This window comes from Cervus canadensis, chromosome 18 (genome assembly GCF_019320065.1).
Source record: "Cervus canadensis isolate Bull #8, Minnesota chromosome 18, ASM1932006v1, whole genome shotgun sequence".
NCBI classification, from domain to species: domain Eukaryota; kingdom Metazoa; phylum Chordata; class Mammalia; order Artiodactyla; family Cervidae; genus Cervus; species Cervus canadensis.
The window spans coordinates 15,900,043-15,913,259 of NC_057403.1; the positions used below are offsets into that span (position 1 = coordinate 15,900,043).

Below are 13,217 nucleotides of genomic sequence, written 5' to 3' on the forward strand. Positions count from 1 at the left end.
AGTATTCTTGCTTGGAGAACCCCATGGACACAGGAGCCTGGTGGGCTACAGTTCGTGGGGTTGTAAAGAGTCAGACACAACTGAGCATGCACACATGCACACACACACACATGCACTTTCCCACTTCTGGTCCACTCACCAGAGGTAGTTGTCATTAGCTGATTAGTTACCCTTTGGGCCTTTTCTCTGCATTTGTCAATACCTGCACACTCATAGAAAATACATAGAGGTTTTGGTATGTGTTTTACATCAATAATATTAAGTTGTGTAAATCATTCTGCAGCTTGCCTTTGCATTCAGCAGAGTCTTGGAGAACTTTCCATGTCCATATTCATAGATCGGTTCCATCATCTCTCATGATCATGTACTGTTCCTGAGTATGAATATGCTACACTTAATTTAGCTACTGTCCTATGGTAGCATTCTGTGTTATTTCTGATTTTCTCTATTTCAAACTTCGGTGTGATAAACCCTTTGTGAACTTTTTGAACTCCTTGTGCATGGCAGTCAGTATTATATTTAAGATTACCCATAACAGGGTCCTACTATATTGCACAAGGAACCATTAAAAACAAAAGAAAAAAAAAAAAGATTAATGAAGTTCCTGTCAGCCCACGTTGTGTGCATGCTCAGTCGTGTCTGACTCTGCTGTCCCACGGACTGTAACCCGCCAGGCTCCTCTGTCCATGGGATTTCCCAGGGAAGAATACTGGAGTGGTTTGCCATTTCCTTCTCCAGGGGATCTTCCTGACCCAGGGATCCAAACTTGGGTCTCGTGCATCTCCTGCTTTGACAGGTGAATTCTTTACCACTGATCAGCCCATGTTACTGCCCTCATTTCAAAGATAAGGATCCTCAGAGGCTCAGAGAGGTGAAATCACCTGCCCAGGGTCATACAGCAAGTGAATGGAAAAACCAGTTTCCACGCTTTCAAATGTTTAACTCCCAGATCAGTGCTTGCGTGCTAAGTTGCTTCAGTAGTGTCCAACTCTTTGTGACCCCATGGACTGTAGCCTGCCAGGCTCCTCTGCCCATGAGATTCTTCAGGCAAGAATGCTGGAGTGGGTTGCCATTTCCTTCTCCAGGGTATCTTTCCGACCCAGGGATCAAACCCGAATCTCTTATGTCTCCTGCACTGGCAGGCGGGTTCTTTACCACTAGCGCCACCTGGGAAGCGCTAGTGCGTACATCCAGCTCTATAAAGTGTCAGTCTACAGGGCAGATGTCCTGATTCAACGGGGCTTATCTGCAGACCAGTGCTGGACTCCATTCTACAAAAATGAATGAAACCCCACCCTGCCCTCCAGCCCTGCGCTGTGAGGGCAGCCTCATTGGGAAGTAATTTCAATGCAGTACGATTAGTGCTAAGCCCAAGATGCCTGAACTATGGGAAGACAGGCCATCACTATTAAATAGGCCTCCTGTGGAGTCAGAGACAGCTTCCAGAGAGGAGAGGTTTGAGCCGAGGCTATAGAGGCCAGTAGAACTTGCCCAGCAAACACAGGAAGCTCGGAGGATGGGTACATAGGGAACCCCAAGTTGCCGAACCCAGAGGAAGAAGGTGAGCTCTGAAGGCAATTTGCCCGTGGAGACTGGCAGAGGCCCATGTCCACTTGAGCTTGGAAGGCCAGCCCTGGATTTCATTCTGTGGGCTGTGGGAGCCTGGAAGGATCCATTCATTCAACAAATAGGATCTAAGCACATGGTGTGTCCCTTTCAGAAGGGCATACTGCAGAAGAGAAGACCAAAAAAAGCACCTGCTTTCAGAGAGCTTACATTTCAGAGGGGGAAACAGTAAGGCAAGGTGACAGTGCCTGAGTTCCAGAGAGCGCTACAAAGAAAACAAAACTGGCCACTGACTCAAGGGACATGAGTCTGAGCAAACGCCGGGAGACAGTGATGGACAGGGAAGCCTGGCATGCTGCAGTCCATGGGATTGCAGAGTCGGACACTACTTAGTGACTGAACAATAACTGGAGTGGAGGGTGGCTGAGGGAGGGCTTCTGGAAGGAGGCGGCCTTTGAGCTAAGTCCTAAAGGGTCAGAGGAAAGGGACGAGATGGGGAACAGTGTTCTAGGGGAGGTGTCAGCAAGGTCAGAGGCCCCAAGTAGGGACAGACTCGGCTTTCTCTGGTGTGGCAGGCACACAGTGCTCTCGTTAGAAGTGAAGTTCCGCAGGTGCCTGGAGGCCATCCATGGTGAGGGGGCTGGGCTTTCCTGGAGGCAGCAGCGGGTTACTGGAGGGCTTCCGTACCACTCCGAGGGCCCTTGCATTTCAGCCTTTGGACAGCTCCCTGGGCTGGGAGGAAGGAAAGCGCCATCAGCCTGCAGTCAGTGCTGGTGCTGGTGCTGGTGAGCAGGAGGTCTGGGCTGGAGTAGTCTGCAGCCTGGGGTGGGCGGGGGCACCTCTGCCCAGGGCAGAGCCTCTTCAGGTCAGGCCCAGGGCCAGGCACCTGCCTCTTCGGATGTCCTGGTGGGTCTGTTCCGGGACAGCCTACAGCCTGGGACACGTACAAGCCCAAGTGAGGAGCCGCAAGCCCAAGACAGCAGTCTAGGCGCAGGCTTTGGGGTCAGAGAGACTCAGGGTCCACCCAGGCTAGCTGTGTGAATGTGGCTGCTAGTGGAGCCATCGGTCCATCTTGCCTGTTCTTGTCCCTTTCAAGCCACAGAATGTTAACAGCTGGATGAAGTCTTAGAGTGCTCCTCCAGCCCACCTCCCACTTTTAGGTGGGGAAACGGAGGCCCAGAGAGTGCTGGGGGGGCTGGCCTTGGGCCACCAGATGGTCAGGTTCAGAATGGGGACCTGTTGGTCTTCTGACTTTTATCTTTTTTGGGCTGTACCATGATGCTTCCTGATTTCTTTTTGTGTGTGGTGAATTCCTGGGATTTCTGGTGGGTCTGGGAAAACTGGTGGTGGGCAGGAGATGCATGAGGAGTGTTTGTGTCGATGTGAATTTATTCAGCATCTGCTGGCTTCCTGTTGCATAGGCCTTGCTGATCTCCCCCCACCCCCCAATCCCCAGCACTGACCTAAGCATTTTCCCCAAATCTGCTCCCTTTCCCACTGTCCATCAGTGATGGCCTGAGCACCCACCCATCCACCCTGCTCAGCTGCCTGCTTGCAAGTCCACCAAAGTCCTCAAGACTCTCACTCAAACTCATACTCTCATCTGCATCCTCATGGCCCCATTCTCTCCTGTTGTCTAGACCACTGTCCCAGCCTCTCCTCTGGTCATCTTCTCCAGCTTCTACCCACCAGTCTGGTCTCACACCAGTCCCCAGTGGACCTCACTTATACAGACTCTTCATGCTCAGAATCTTTCCACCTACAACATCAAATCCAGCCTCGTCTATGTCTTGGGATTCATCTTTGACTAGCATTTATTGCCTACTTTCTGAGTCAGTTATGGAATATCAGAAAACTTCTATCAAATCCAGTCTTCCTCTTGGACTATGAGCTCCCTGAGGGCAGATTTCAGATCTAGTTCTCTTCTAGGTCCTCAGCCCTCAGCTCACAGCTTGGCTGTAAGGGACACGTAGGAAAAGTTTGGGGGCTTCCCAGGTGGCACAGTGGTAAAGAATCTACCTTCCAATGCCTGAGACATGGGTTCGATCCCTGGGCTGGGAAGATCCCCTGGAGAAGGAAATGGCAATCCACTCCAGTATTCTTGCCTGGAAAATTCCATGGACAGAGGAACCTGGAGGGCTATAGCCCATGGGGTCACAAAAAGACTTGGACACGACTTAGAATTAAATAACATCAAACAAACATCACTGATTATACTGCAGGTAAATGGTCTCAGCCTGGGGTTGGCAAACTGTGGCCCGCAGTCCAGATCTGACTTTCTGTCTGTTTCTGTGCAGCTCTGAGGGCATGGCTGAGGATGAAGGAGGTGTGTAAACAGGAAACGAAGGCTTGAGCCCGGAAGTCAGGAAGAGGTGGACAGACAGTGCCTGGGGAGGGGGGGGGTTGATTCCAGAGTATTGGAGGGCTTACTGGGAGGATTGCACGACCCTGCAGCAGGACCAGCCAGACATACGTTGGTCTGTGTCTGTCTGCCACCCCTCATCCTGCTTTCCTCTGTGTCTGGGTCCCTAAGTCAGCTTTCCCTGACCGTTCCCCCACCCTGACCTGCCTCACCACGCAGAGGCGGCCCTCATTGGGCTCTGCTGAAGGCAGAACGCTGAGATGCAAAGAGAGGTTAATGTCGATGAATCTCAGACCTGAGCTCGCCTTCTGACTCGGCTGTCGACTCACAGGCAACCCGGTCTCCTTGTCTCCTGCAGCCTGGGGCCCTCTCTGAGCTCCTACATGCTAGAGCCCCAGAAATGCGGCAGCACTCAGGGAAACCCTGCTCGGGTCCCCACACAGAGCAGGGACCTGGATGGGGGACCCCACGCAGAGCAGGGACGCAGGCGGGGGCTGAGCGAAGAGGTCGCCAGACACAGCGGGATGCGGGAAGAGGCTGGGGAGCCAAGCCACAGAGAGGGTCCCCAGGGGCAGCCAAGAGGAAGAGGCCATGGTTGGGGGCCCTGAGGGGTGAAGAATCTCGCTCTGCTGTCCCCGGTGGGCTGGCTGCTCCCCCCACCACTCCCCGCCGGGCCCCCAGGGGACCTCGCTCTAATAATGTATTTGATCGACTCGCCGGCCGCGTACAAGCGATTATTGTCTTGTCGGGAGTCAAACGTATCGATCCGGTGAGAAATATGAGCGGAGCAATGGGGCCCGCGTGTCAGTTACCAGCCCCGCTGGCCCTGGGGAGCCCCCTGCGTCTCCTTTAATTACCGCTCAGCCCTGAGCCCAGCCTGGTCTCCCCTGCGCCGCCTCCCTCCCAGGCTCCCTGCACCCTCAGCGGCCCCCACTGCTCCCCAGCTCCCAGGCCCTACCTGCCTGGCTCAGCTTGGTTTGAGGCCTCTTCTCCAGCTAAACGGCCACCATCTCCCATGCCTGGGCCTCCCCGTTCCTGGCTGCCAGGCCCTGCCCACCCAGCATGCCCCTAATTCAGCCCCTTTGTCCTCTCCTGGGCAGGTGGAAGTCTCAGGCCCATTCTTCTTCAAGATGCCTCGATTCTAGCTCAGGGACTCAATTCTGGTCTGCCAGAGGCGATAATAGTGGAGTCAGTTTGAGAGGCAAGAGGTGTGGGATGATTTCACCCACCACGGGTAGGTGGGCATGAAAGGCTGTCGCCAGCTCCACCTCTCAGCCGCAGGCCTGGGAGGGCAGCACCGGAAACAGGGGGGTGCATCTCTCCCTGCTCTGAGTTACCACCCGGAGCTCCCTCTTGACAAGGATGCTGTTGACTGTGGAGCATGGGGGGTGTTTTGGTGAGGTTTTGCTCCCTCTATAAAGTCCTTATTACCCTCATTTCCAAGTCTTCCAAAACATAAATCCTAAATAGAGTTTAGTGGGCAAATGCAGCTTCAAGACAAGGCTCCAGTGCCATCATCCACCAGATGCCTGGCCTGCCTGTAGAGAAATCCTGCCATCTGAGAGAGAGAGAGAGGTAAAGAGGTGGGCCCGGAGGCAGGAGGTCTGAGGTGAAGCCAGCGGATGCTGCAGGGTCTCCTAATCTGCTCGGAGGAATGGCCTTCACAATACGGAATGTTATGAGTGTAGTTGGTGGGGCCACTGTCCCCTCTGTGCAGATGTAAGGACCACCATCATTCTCCTGGAGTGGGCCTGCCTGCCTGGGCGTTGTCTGGGCCGCACAGGGCCTGTGTACAGGCAGAAAGGCACTCTTGAAGGTCTGCCTGTGTGTCGTAACCTGCGTGAGTGTGCTTGGGTGTGAACGTGGGCATACACGGTATGCCTGGGTACACTTGTATAGACATGCCCCTGTGCCTGCATGACAGAGCAGAGGGTTCTGGGCACACTCGGGTAGTGTTAGTAGGGAGCGTTGTCAGGGCCTGGGCACCAAGGAGTGTTTCCATGTGTCTAGATGTGCACACGTGTGTGTGATGTGCTGGGGTCCCTGTGTAGAAACACTTGAGTGTGTGTATATGAGTCCAGCCGTCCTTGTGCGCGCGCGTGCTCTAGCGGCGGGGGGGGGCCCTCAGCGTAGGGGCACAGCGAGCCCCACAGGGCTCGGAGCGAGCAGGTGGGCTGTTTGGAGGCACCAGGCGGCCCGGCAGCCTCGGGCCGCGCGCGGGGAGGAAGAGGGCAGCGGGTTCGGCCGCGCCTTTGTCTGCGCCGCCGCGCGCGGGGAGTCCTGCGCCTTTGTGTGACCCTCGCAGGTGTGCGCGCGGGGGCGGGCGGGGGAAGGGGAGGGGCGGAGGGCGGGGCGCCTCCTCCGCAGCCGGCCCCGCCCTCTGTCCCATTGGCTGTGCGCTGCCGCCCTCTGGCGGGCAGGGAGGGAAGCGTTGGACCGCGAGCGCCGCAGCGCGAAGGGGCCAGTCCGTGGCCCTGGGACCCGGTACTTCCCTCCACCCCAGCCACCTCCGGCGCCCGCTTTGCCCCCTGGCGGACCTCCTGCCGCTTCAGGGCAAGGCCCGGCCCTGCCGCCAGTCCAGCCACTACCCACGGGTACCTCTTCTCCCAGTGGTGGCCGCGGACGCCTCACCTGCGGGCAGAGGCGCGACTGGGTTCCCCGCTGGCCAGTCTGCGGAAGCCTCCTCCTGCCCTGCTTCTTGGCGTCAACGCTTCTTGCCTCTGAGCCCTTAGAGAGGCCACCTCACTGCTCTGGTCCTCAGTCTTTGTCTGTAAAATGGGGGCAAATAGCACCTTCAGAGATGATGCCTGTCAGGTGTGACAGGCAGGGCCTAGCATTGGGAAAGGCCCTCCCCAAACTCCTAGCCAGTGTTTTAGTGTCGGTGTTTGGGGTCCACCTTCTCTCCCAGACCCACAAGCCCTGCTCCAGATGTGCCGGCCAGGTGGAGGCGGCAGAGGGGCTGGGGACACCTCCAGGGGGCATAGCTGCAGAGTCAGTTCTTCCAGCCTCCCTGCGTTCTACCCCCCCCAACCCCCACTTCCCCAGCACACACACACGCTTGATTTGGGGTCCGCTGCCGGCTGGGGTGGGCCTTCGGGCACGGGTATTTTCCCTTCCGAAGGGGGCGGACCCTGCGGTTTCCTCCCTGGGTGACTTCCGGCAGCGAGGGCTTGGCCCCCAGAGAGGGCGGGGAGATGACACAGTTGTTCCCCAAGCCCTGCGGGGCGGGCAGCATGGTTCACTCCAGCATGGGGGCTCCAGGTAAGGGGCTGGGGCTCACAGGCAGCACCCTGGGGTCGTCCTGGCTGGGCCTGCCCTTCCTCTCTGGCTGCTCCTCTGCTCTCCGACTCTGCCTTAGCAGCTGCCCCTCTCCCCATCCTGCGTCCCCACCCGCAGCTCCTCTTTCCTTTCCCCTTTCGCATCAGCCCTGGGGGGCTTCAGACCTCTTCTGCCTTCCTCTGCCGCTCCTTGTCCTGAGGGGTCCTGGGGAGGAGGATGGAGCTGGGTGCTGGTCTCCGGCTCTCATACAGAGGACCAGTGGGTGGGCGACCTGAGTGATCCTGGGACAGGACTGCCTGGGGGCTGGACCTCCCAGTGTGTGCGTCTGTGTTCGCGCGTGAGAACAGTGGTTCTGAGCTTTCTATATATGACTGTCAGGTTTGTGTGTGCGAGGGGCTGTGTGTGTGGCACTGTGGGGATAGCCTTGGCAAGGCTCTCTTGATTCACTTCCTCACTTCATTCACCTCTGATGTCCCCTTCTCTGGTGGCCTCCCCTGCCTTCCCCATCTAAACGGGCAGCCAGTCCCGGCACTCTCGAGCCCCTCACCCTGTTCTGTCTTTTCTTCATGGTACTCATCACCCCTGAAAATTTATGATATGTTTGTGTGTTTATGAACCGCCTCCCCCACCAAGTGTCAGCGGACTGAGCCAACATTGTCCGCCAAGGGCTGTACAAAGTGATTTGTACATGTTGACTCATTTGGCATAACGTGTCCATCTCTGCATAATGATGGTTAGCTCTAGGCGGTGCGCGTGGGAGAGTTAACTGAGGTAATACAGTAATAGCGGGGCCTAGACCAGCCAGTGTCCATACTTCAAGGGTGTTTTGTTTGCGGCCCTATAGTTCTGACCGTGGGGATGTGTCCCATTTGTGGGTGTCTGTGGGGCTGAATCTTGGTTTGGCCTGCGTCTGTGTGCATCAGCGTTTGCGGGTGTCCTGTGATCCGTCATCAACACGTATTTACGGAGCAGTTCTGTGCTGGATGTTGGAAATACTGCTGAAGAAGGCAGTTCTGGGTCTGTCTTCCTGGAGTGCCCAGTTCCGTAGCGGAGACAGACCTGTCACCAGACAAGGGAGGAAGCACAGGCAGAGGGGTGAGAGCTGGGATGCAGGAGGCACAGGGCACTGGGTGAGCCCAGAAGACTTGCCCAGTTCGGCTAATGGGGCATCAGGAAGGACTTCCTGGAGGAGGGCATGTCTGGTCTGAGATGAAGGATGAAGGGGTATGAGTAGGCAAGGGAGGCCAGGAGGGGGCTGAGGTAGAAGGAAGGTTTCTTGCAGGATGCTGTGTGATGTGATGATTTACTGAGGTGACCGTGTGTGCAACTATGGATGTGTGTGTGTGTATGTTTGCACATGTGCACATGTGTGTACAGTGCAGACACAGCGACCCAGGGCATCTGCACAGGATAATGTGTGCATACTATCTCTTCCCTGTCTGGGGGGAATGGCGGCTTTATCAGGCACTGGGTTAGACCCTTTACTTGGCATTTTTCAGAGAATTGCCCTGCCTGCAAGGCCTGCCTGGGCTCCCCAGCCTGGATGTGAATTAACACATGTGTGGTCTTGAGCAGGTCTTGCCTCCTGCTCGGTCTTGGGCTCCACATCTCTGGACTGGGTTCTGGGTTGCACCCTGGCCGTCTCCCAGGAGGAGGGGACTCTAGGACTGTGAGTAGGTGCACATGTGTGTATGTCTATCTGAGTGACCTGTGTGTGTGTACACATCTCTGTATGTCTGTTTAGTGACTCTGTGTGTGTGTACATTTGAGTCTACCTTTATATCTGAGTGACTCTGGGGGGGCTGTGTGTGTGTGTGCATATCCTGTGTAAGTACATCTTTGTCTATATGAGAGACCCGGATATGTGTGTATATGCACATCTGTATCTCTCTGTGTGTCTGAGAGACTCTGAATGTGTGTGTACCTGTCTGTATGTGTGTCTGAGTGACTCTGGGTGTGTGAGTGTGTACCTGTTTGTATGTGTGAGTGACTCTGGGGGTGTGTGTGTACCTGTATGTGTGTCTGAGTGACTCTGGTGTGTGAGTGTGTACCTGTTTGTATGTCTGAGTGACTCTGAGGGTGTGTGTGTACCTGTATGTGTGTCTGAGTGACACTGGGTGTGTGAGTGTGTACCTGTGTGTGCGTCTGAGTGACTCTGGGTGTGTGAGTGTGTACCTGTATGTGTGTCTGAGTGACACTGGGTGTGTGAGTGTGTACCTGTTTGTGTGTGTGAGTGACTCTGGGTGTGTGAGTGTGTACCTGTATGTGTGTCTGAGTGACTCTGGGTGTGTGAATGTGTACCTGTTTGTATGTGTGAGTGACTCTGGGTGTGTGAGTGTGTAACTGTGTGTCTGAATGAGTCTGAGTGAGTGTGCACAGCTTGTGTGTGTACATCTTGGTGTGTCTTATCTCAGTGACCTGGGTGTGAGTGTGTACCTGTCTCTTTCATTCTGTGTGTGTATGTGTGTGTGTATGTCTGGTGTGTGTCTATCTGAGTGACCTGGGTGTGTATGTGTGTATGCACATCTGTGTCTATCTGTACATCTGTCTGTGAGTGACTCTGGTGTGCGTGTGTGTGTGTTTGGGGGTGACTCGGTGTGCAAGTGTATGTACAGGCAGGTGTGCCCACACATGTCTGGGTGTGTGTTTTGCATATCTGCTGGTGTCATTGTGTCTGGGCTCGCATCTCCATCTGCACACATTCCCGTCTGGGATCTGCGCACCTGTCCCCGTGTGCGTTTGCATGGTCTCGGTCCGTGTCGGGGCCCCGCCTGGCTGAGGCTGTGGTGTGTGCGCTCCGTGGCAGCTCCTGTCAGCACAGCTGCGGGGCCACCGCTCTTGTTGTGTCTGCATCCTCCCCCTTGACACCCAGGAGTGTTTCACTCCCTGGAGGCCGCCCCAAGGACAGCTGTGGGGTGTGGGTGTGAAACGCTGCTCCCGGGGAGGCCGGGCTGGGCCAGTGGGCGCGCAGAGGTTCCCGGCAGTGCTGACCCAGCCCACAGGGGCTCCCAGGCCCCAGCCTTGCTTGAAGTGGGCTTTGGAGGCCGGGGACCCAGGGGACAGGCCAAGCGGGGCCGGGAGGGGTGAGGGGCAGCCCTTGGGCCCTCTATATTTAGCCCCGTTTTCGGTAAGTGCTAACGAGAAGCTGGCCCAAGTCTGCTAAAACCGGCTGGGGGAAATGCAGAGGAGAAGTGAAAGTCCGCGGAGGGAGGGGCGGGGGAGGGCGAAGGGGACCCAGAGTCCCAGGCCTGGGGCAGTCGGGCAAGCGGGTGTGAGCCCAGGGGCGGGGCAGCCCTGGGCGGGTCTGACCCGCGGGTGGTGGGACTCGAGGGGCCCCGCTGGGTCCTACAGGGCTTTTTCCTGCCTGTTCCTCTGAAAAGTCACACGCTGCCTGCGATGGGAGGAGGGAGGGGTGACCCTAAGCAGCCACCCAGACTTTCTGTGCAGATGAATGAGGCTTTGACGGGGTACTTCTGAAGGTGTGTGTGGGGGGGGACGTTAGAGCAAATTAGAGTCACCTGAAAGGGGGCTTGAAAAAATGAGGACACTTAGGTCTCACCTTGTGCCGTATCACTGTGCCAGAGTGCTGTGAGGTGGGAGTGGGCGTGAGTCTTCGTCTAGAGCTGAGAGAGAGAGGGAGCGAGAGAGCCTGCAGGACGGGGTCTCAGCAAGCTTCTCCCCAGGGTCACCATACCGTGAGTCCCCATGAAGACATCACTGAAGCTTTGGGTCCATGGTGTAAATGGAGTCCCCCCCAGTTCATCCCTGGTGGGGATGGTTTGATGAGACCCTCCTCCTGGGTTGGGCTCGAGGAAGGAAGAGGAGAGGGGAGGACAGAGGCCTGGGGAACGGGCAGCTCTGGCCATTTTGCTGTCAGCCCAGTTGATGCTGCAGGGGTGTGTGGGCTGTGTGGGAGCTGGGGGCGGGGGCAGGATTGGGGAAACAGTGGTAGAAAGTTCCCCTCAAACCACGTTTGCTTCTGCAGCCACCATTCCTACAGAGGGGAGGTGACCTTAAAGGTTTAAGGTCAGGTGGGAGCCCCTGGGGGACTGGGGCTGAGGGTCGAAGATCAGATGACCACAGAGAGAGGATCCTTTCCTGCGTTCGTTCATTCCAAAGACAGAGTCCCAGACTGTGCAGTGGTGACTCCAGTCTGGGCCCTGAGGGGCCCACCGTCTAGGGTAGAGGTCACTGCCAAGGAGGTCAGGGTGTGTTGGGAGCAAAGGGAGCCCAGATGAGAGAGGCACTGACCACCTGGGCAGTCCGGGAGGCCCTCACGGTGGAGCTGGGGCCTTAAAGAGGAGCAGGAGTTTGCTAGCCAAGAAGGAAAGGGTCTTCCCAGGTGGGAGGGGAGCAGAGGCAAAGGCCTGGAGGAGAGAGCAGGGCGGCCCTTGTTCATCCCACCCACGCGTCCTGTTGAGGACCCCAGATGAGTCAGCCCTGCCCCAAGGGCTTCCTAGCCTGATGGGGGAGACATTCTGGGGCCCAGACGGCTGCAGCCTTTAGGACGGTGATGGGGAGGTGGGGCCAGGGTGGAGGGAGGAGGGCAGACCCCACCTGAAGTCATCAGGGTGGTGACTTCAAGGAGGACGGAGCCTGTGCCGGGCCCTGAGGATGAGCAGGAGGTCGCCAGGCAGACAGAGTGGGAACAGCGTTCCAGGCCGAGGGACCAGCCCATGCCAAGGCTCTTTACGTGACAGAGAGGCAGCAGGACAGAGGCAGGAACAAGTAAGAGACGGAGGGAGCCGCAGGGAGGGATAGACATTCATAACCTGGGCTGCCAAGCTGGGTGATGCTGGGGACCCAGCAGTGAGTCAGCCCAGGCCTGTCCGTTGATCAGTGGGGAAGGACAAGGGCACAGGTGACCTCAGCCCTGCGGGCTCCGGGCTGGATTGGTGAGGAGAGGCTGCCTTAGTTGGCTAGGGCTGCCATAGCAAAGTACCCCCAGATGGGATGGCTTACACGATAGAAATTATTTTTCTCAAAATTCTGGAGGCTGGAAGTCCAAGGTCAAGGTGTCAGCAGGGTTAGTTTCTTCCGAGGCCTCCCTCCTTGGCTTGGGGTGGGCATCGGCTCCCTGGGTCCTCACCTGGTCTTCCCTCTGTGCCTGTCCATGTCCCAGTCTCGTCGTCTTATTGGGGACACCAGTCATCCTGGATCAGGGCCTCAGGCTAGGCCTGATCTGTACGTAGGGCCTGATCTCATTTTGACTTCATTACCTCTGTAAAGATCCTGTCTCCAAAGACGGTCGCAGTCTGAGTTACTGGGGGTTAGGAATCCAAGAGAGGAATGTCGAGGGCTACAGCTCAGCACACAGCAGAGGCCGAGGATGAGAGCGGGCCCTCTGGGGTGGAAGTGGGGCCTGGGGCCGCCCCGGTCTGTGAGCAGGAGGGGCATTCACCGGCGAGGTGGGGAGGAAAGAACCTGTAGGGCCTGGACCCCTGCCCGCCGCCCCTCGTCAAGCAGAGGGCGATGCCAGCGTGACTGAAGAGAAAGGTGCATGAGTGCTGAGAGATGGGCGGCGGAGGGTGACGAGGGTCACACCCTGATGGCCAGGATGGGGAGCCTGGGCTTTTCTTAGGAGGCGGGGAACCGTGGAAGGGGTCACGGCCGGGGAAGGGGCTCCTGGTGGCAGCGTGGTCACTGGTTGGAAGGAGGGGCTGCGGAGGCGGCCAGGGCACGACTTTCCAGAATGCTGGCGGGGATGTAGGGCCACTCTAGGGTTTGTGGTTGCCTGCAGCAGGGCCAAGGGCTAGGAGATTTATTTATTTGGCTTTAAAATGTTATTTATTCTTTATCTGGCTGTGCTGGGTCTTCGTCACTGCACAGGCTTGTCTCTAGTTTCGGTGAGCAGGGGCCAGTCTCCAGGTGCCGTGCGCAGGCTTCTCATTGCAGTGGCCTCCCTTGTGGTGGAGTGCGGGCTCTAGGGGACTCAGGCCTCGGTAGTTAGGGCTCCCAGGATCTAGAGCTCAGGCTCAGTTGTTGTGGCACACGGACTCAGCTGCCCCTT

At 57.0% G+C, this 13,217-nt stretch overlaps 1 protein-coding gene across 12 annotated transcripts in view; it reads left to right on the top strand.

Moving 5' to 3' along the window:
• POU2F2 (POU class 2 homeobox 2) overlaps positions 1-13,217 on the top strand; it is an 80,698-nt gene that overhangs the window by 38,295 nt on the left and 29,186 nt on the right. For 6 of the 12 annotated variants that reach the window (XM_043434984.1, XM_043434986.1, XM_043434988.1 and 3 more), the window contains exon 1: positions 7,135-7,189. The exons of 1 other annotated variant lie outside the window; for it this stretch is intronic. In XM_043434984.1, coding sequence (XP_043290919.1) covers positions 7,162-7,189 — 28 coding nt within the window. In that variant the 5' untranslated portion in view covers positions 7,135-7,161. Of the gene's footprint in view, positions 1-7,106; positions 7,190-11,306; positions 11,936-13,217 lie in introns of those variants that run through there. 5 more of the 12 variants (XM_043434985.1, XM_043434991.1, XM_043434992.1 and 2 more) reach the window with 3 other exon arrangements.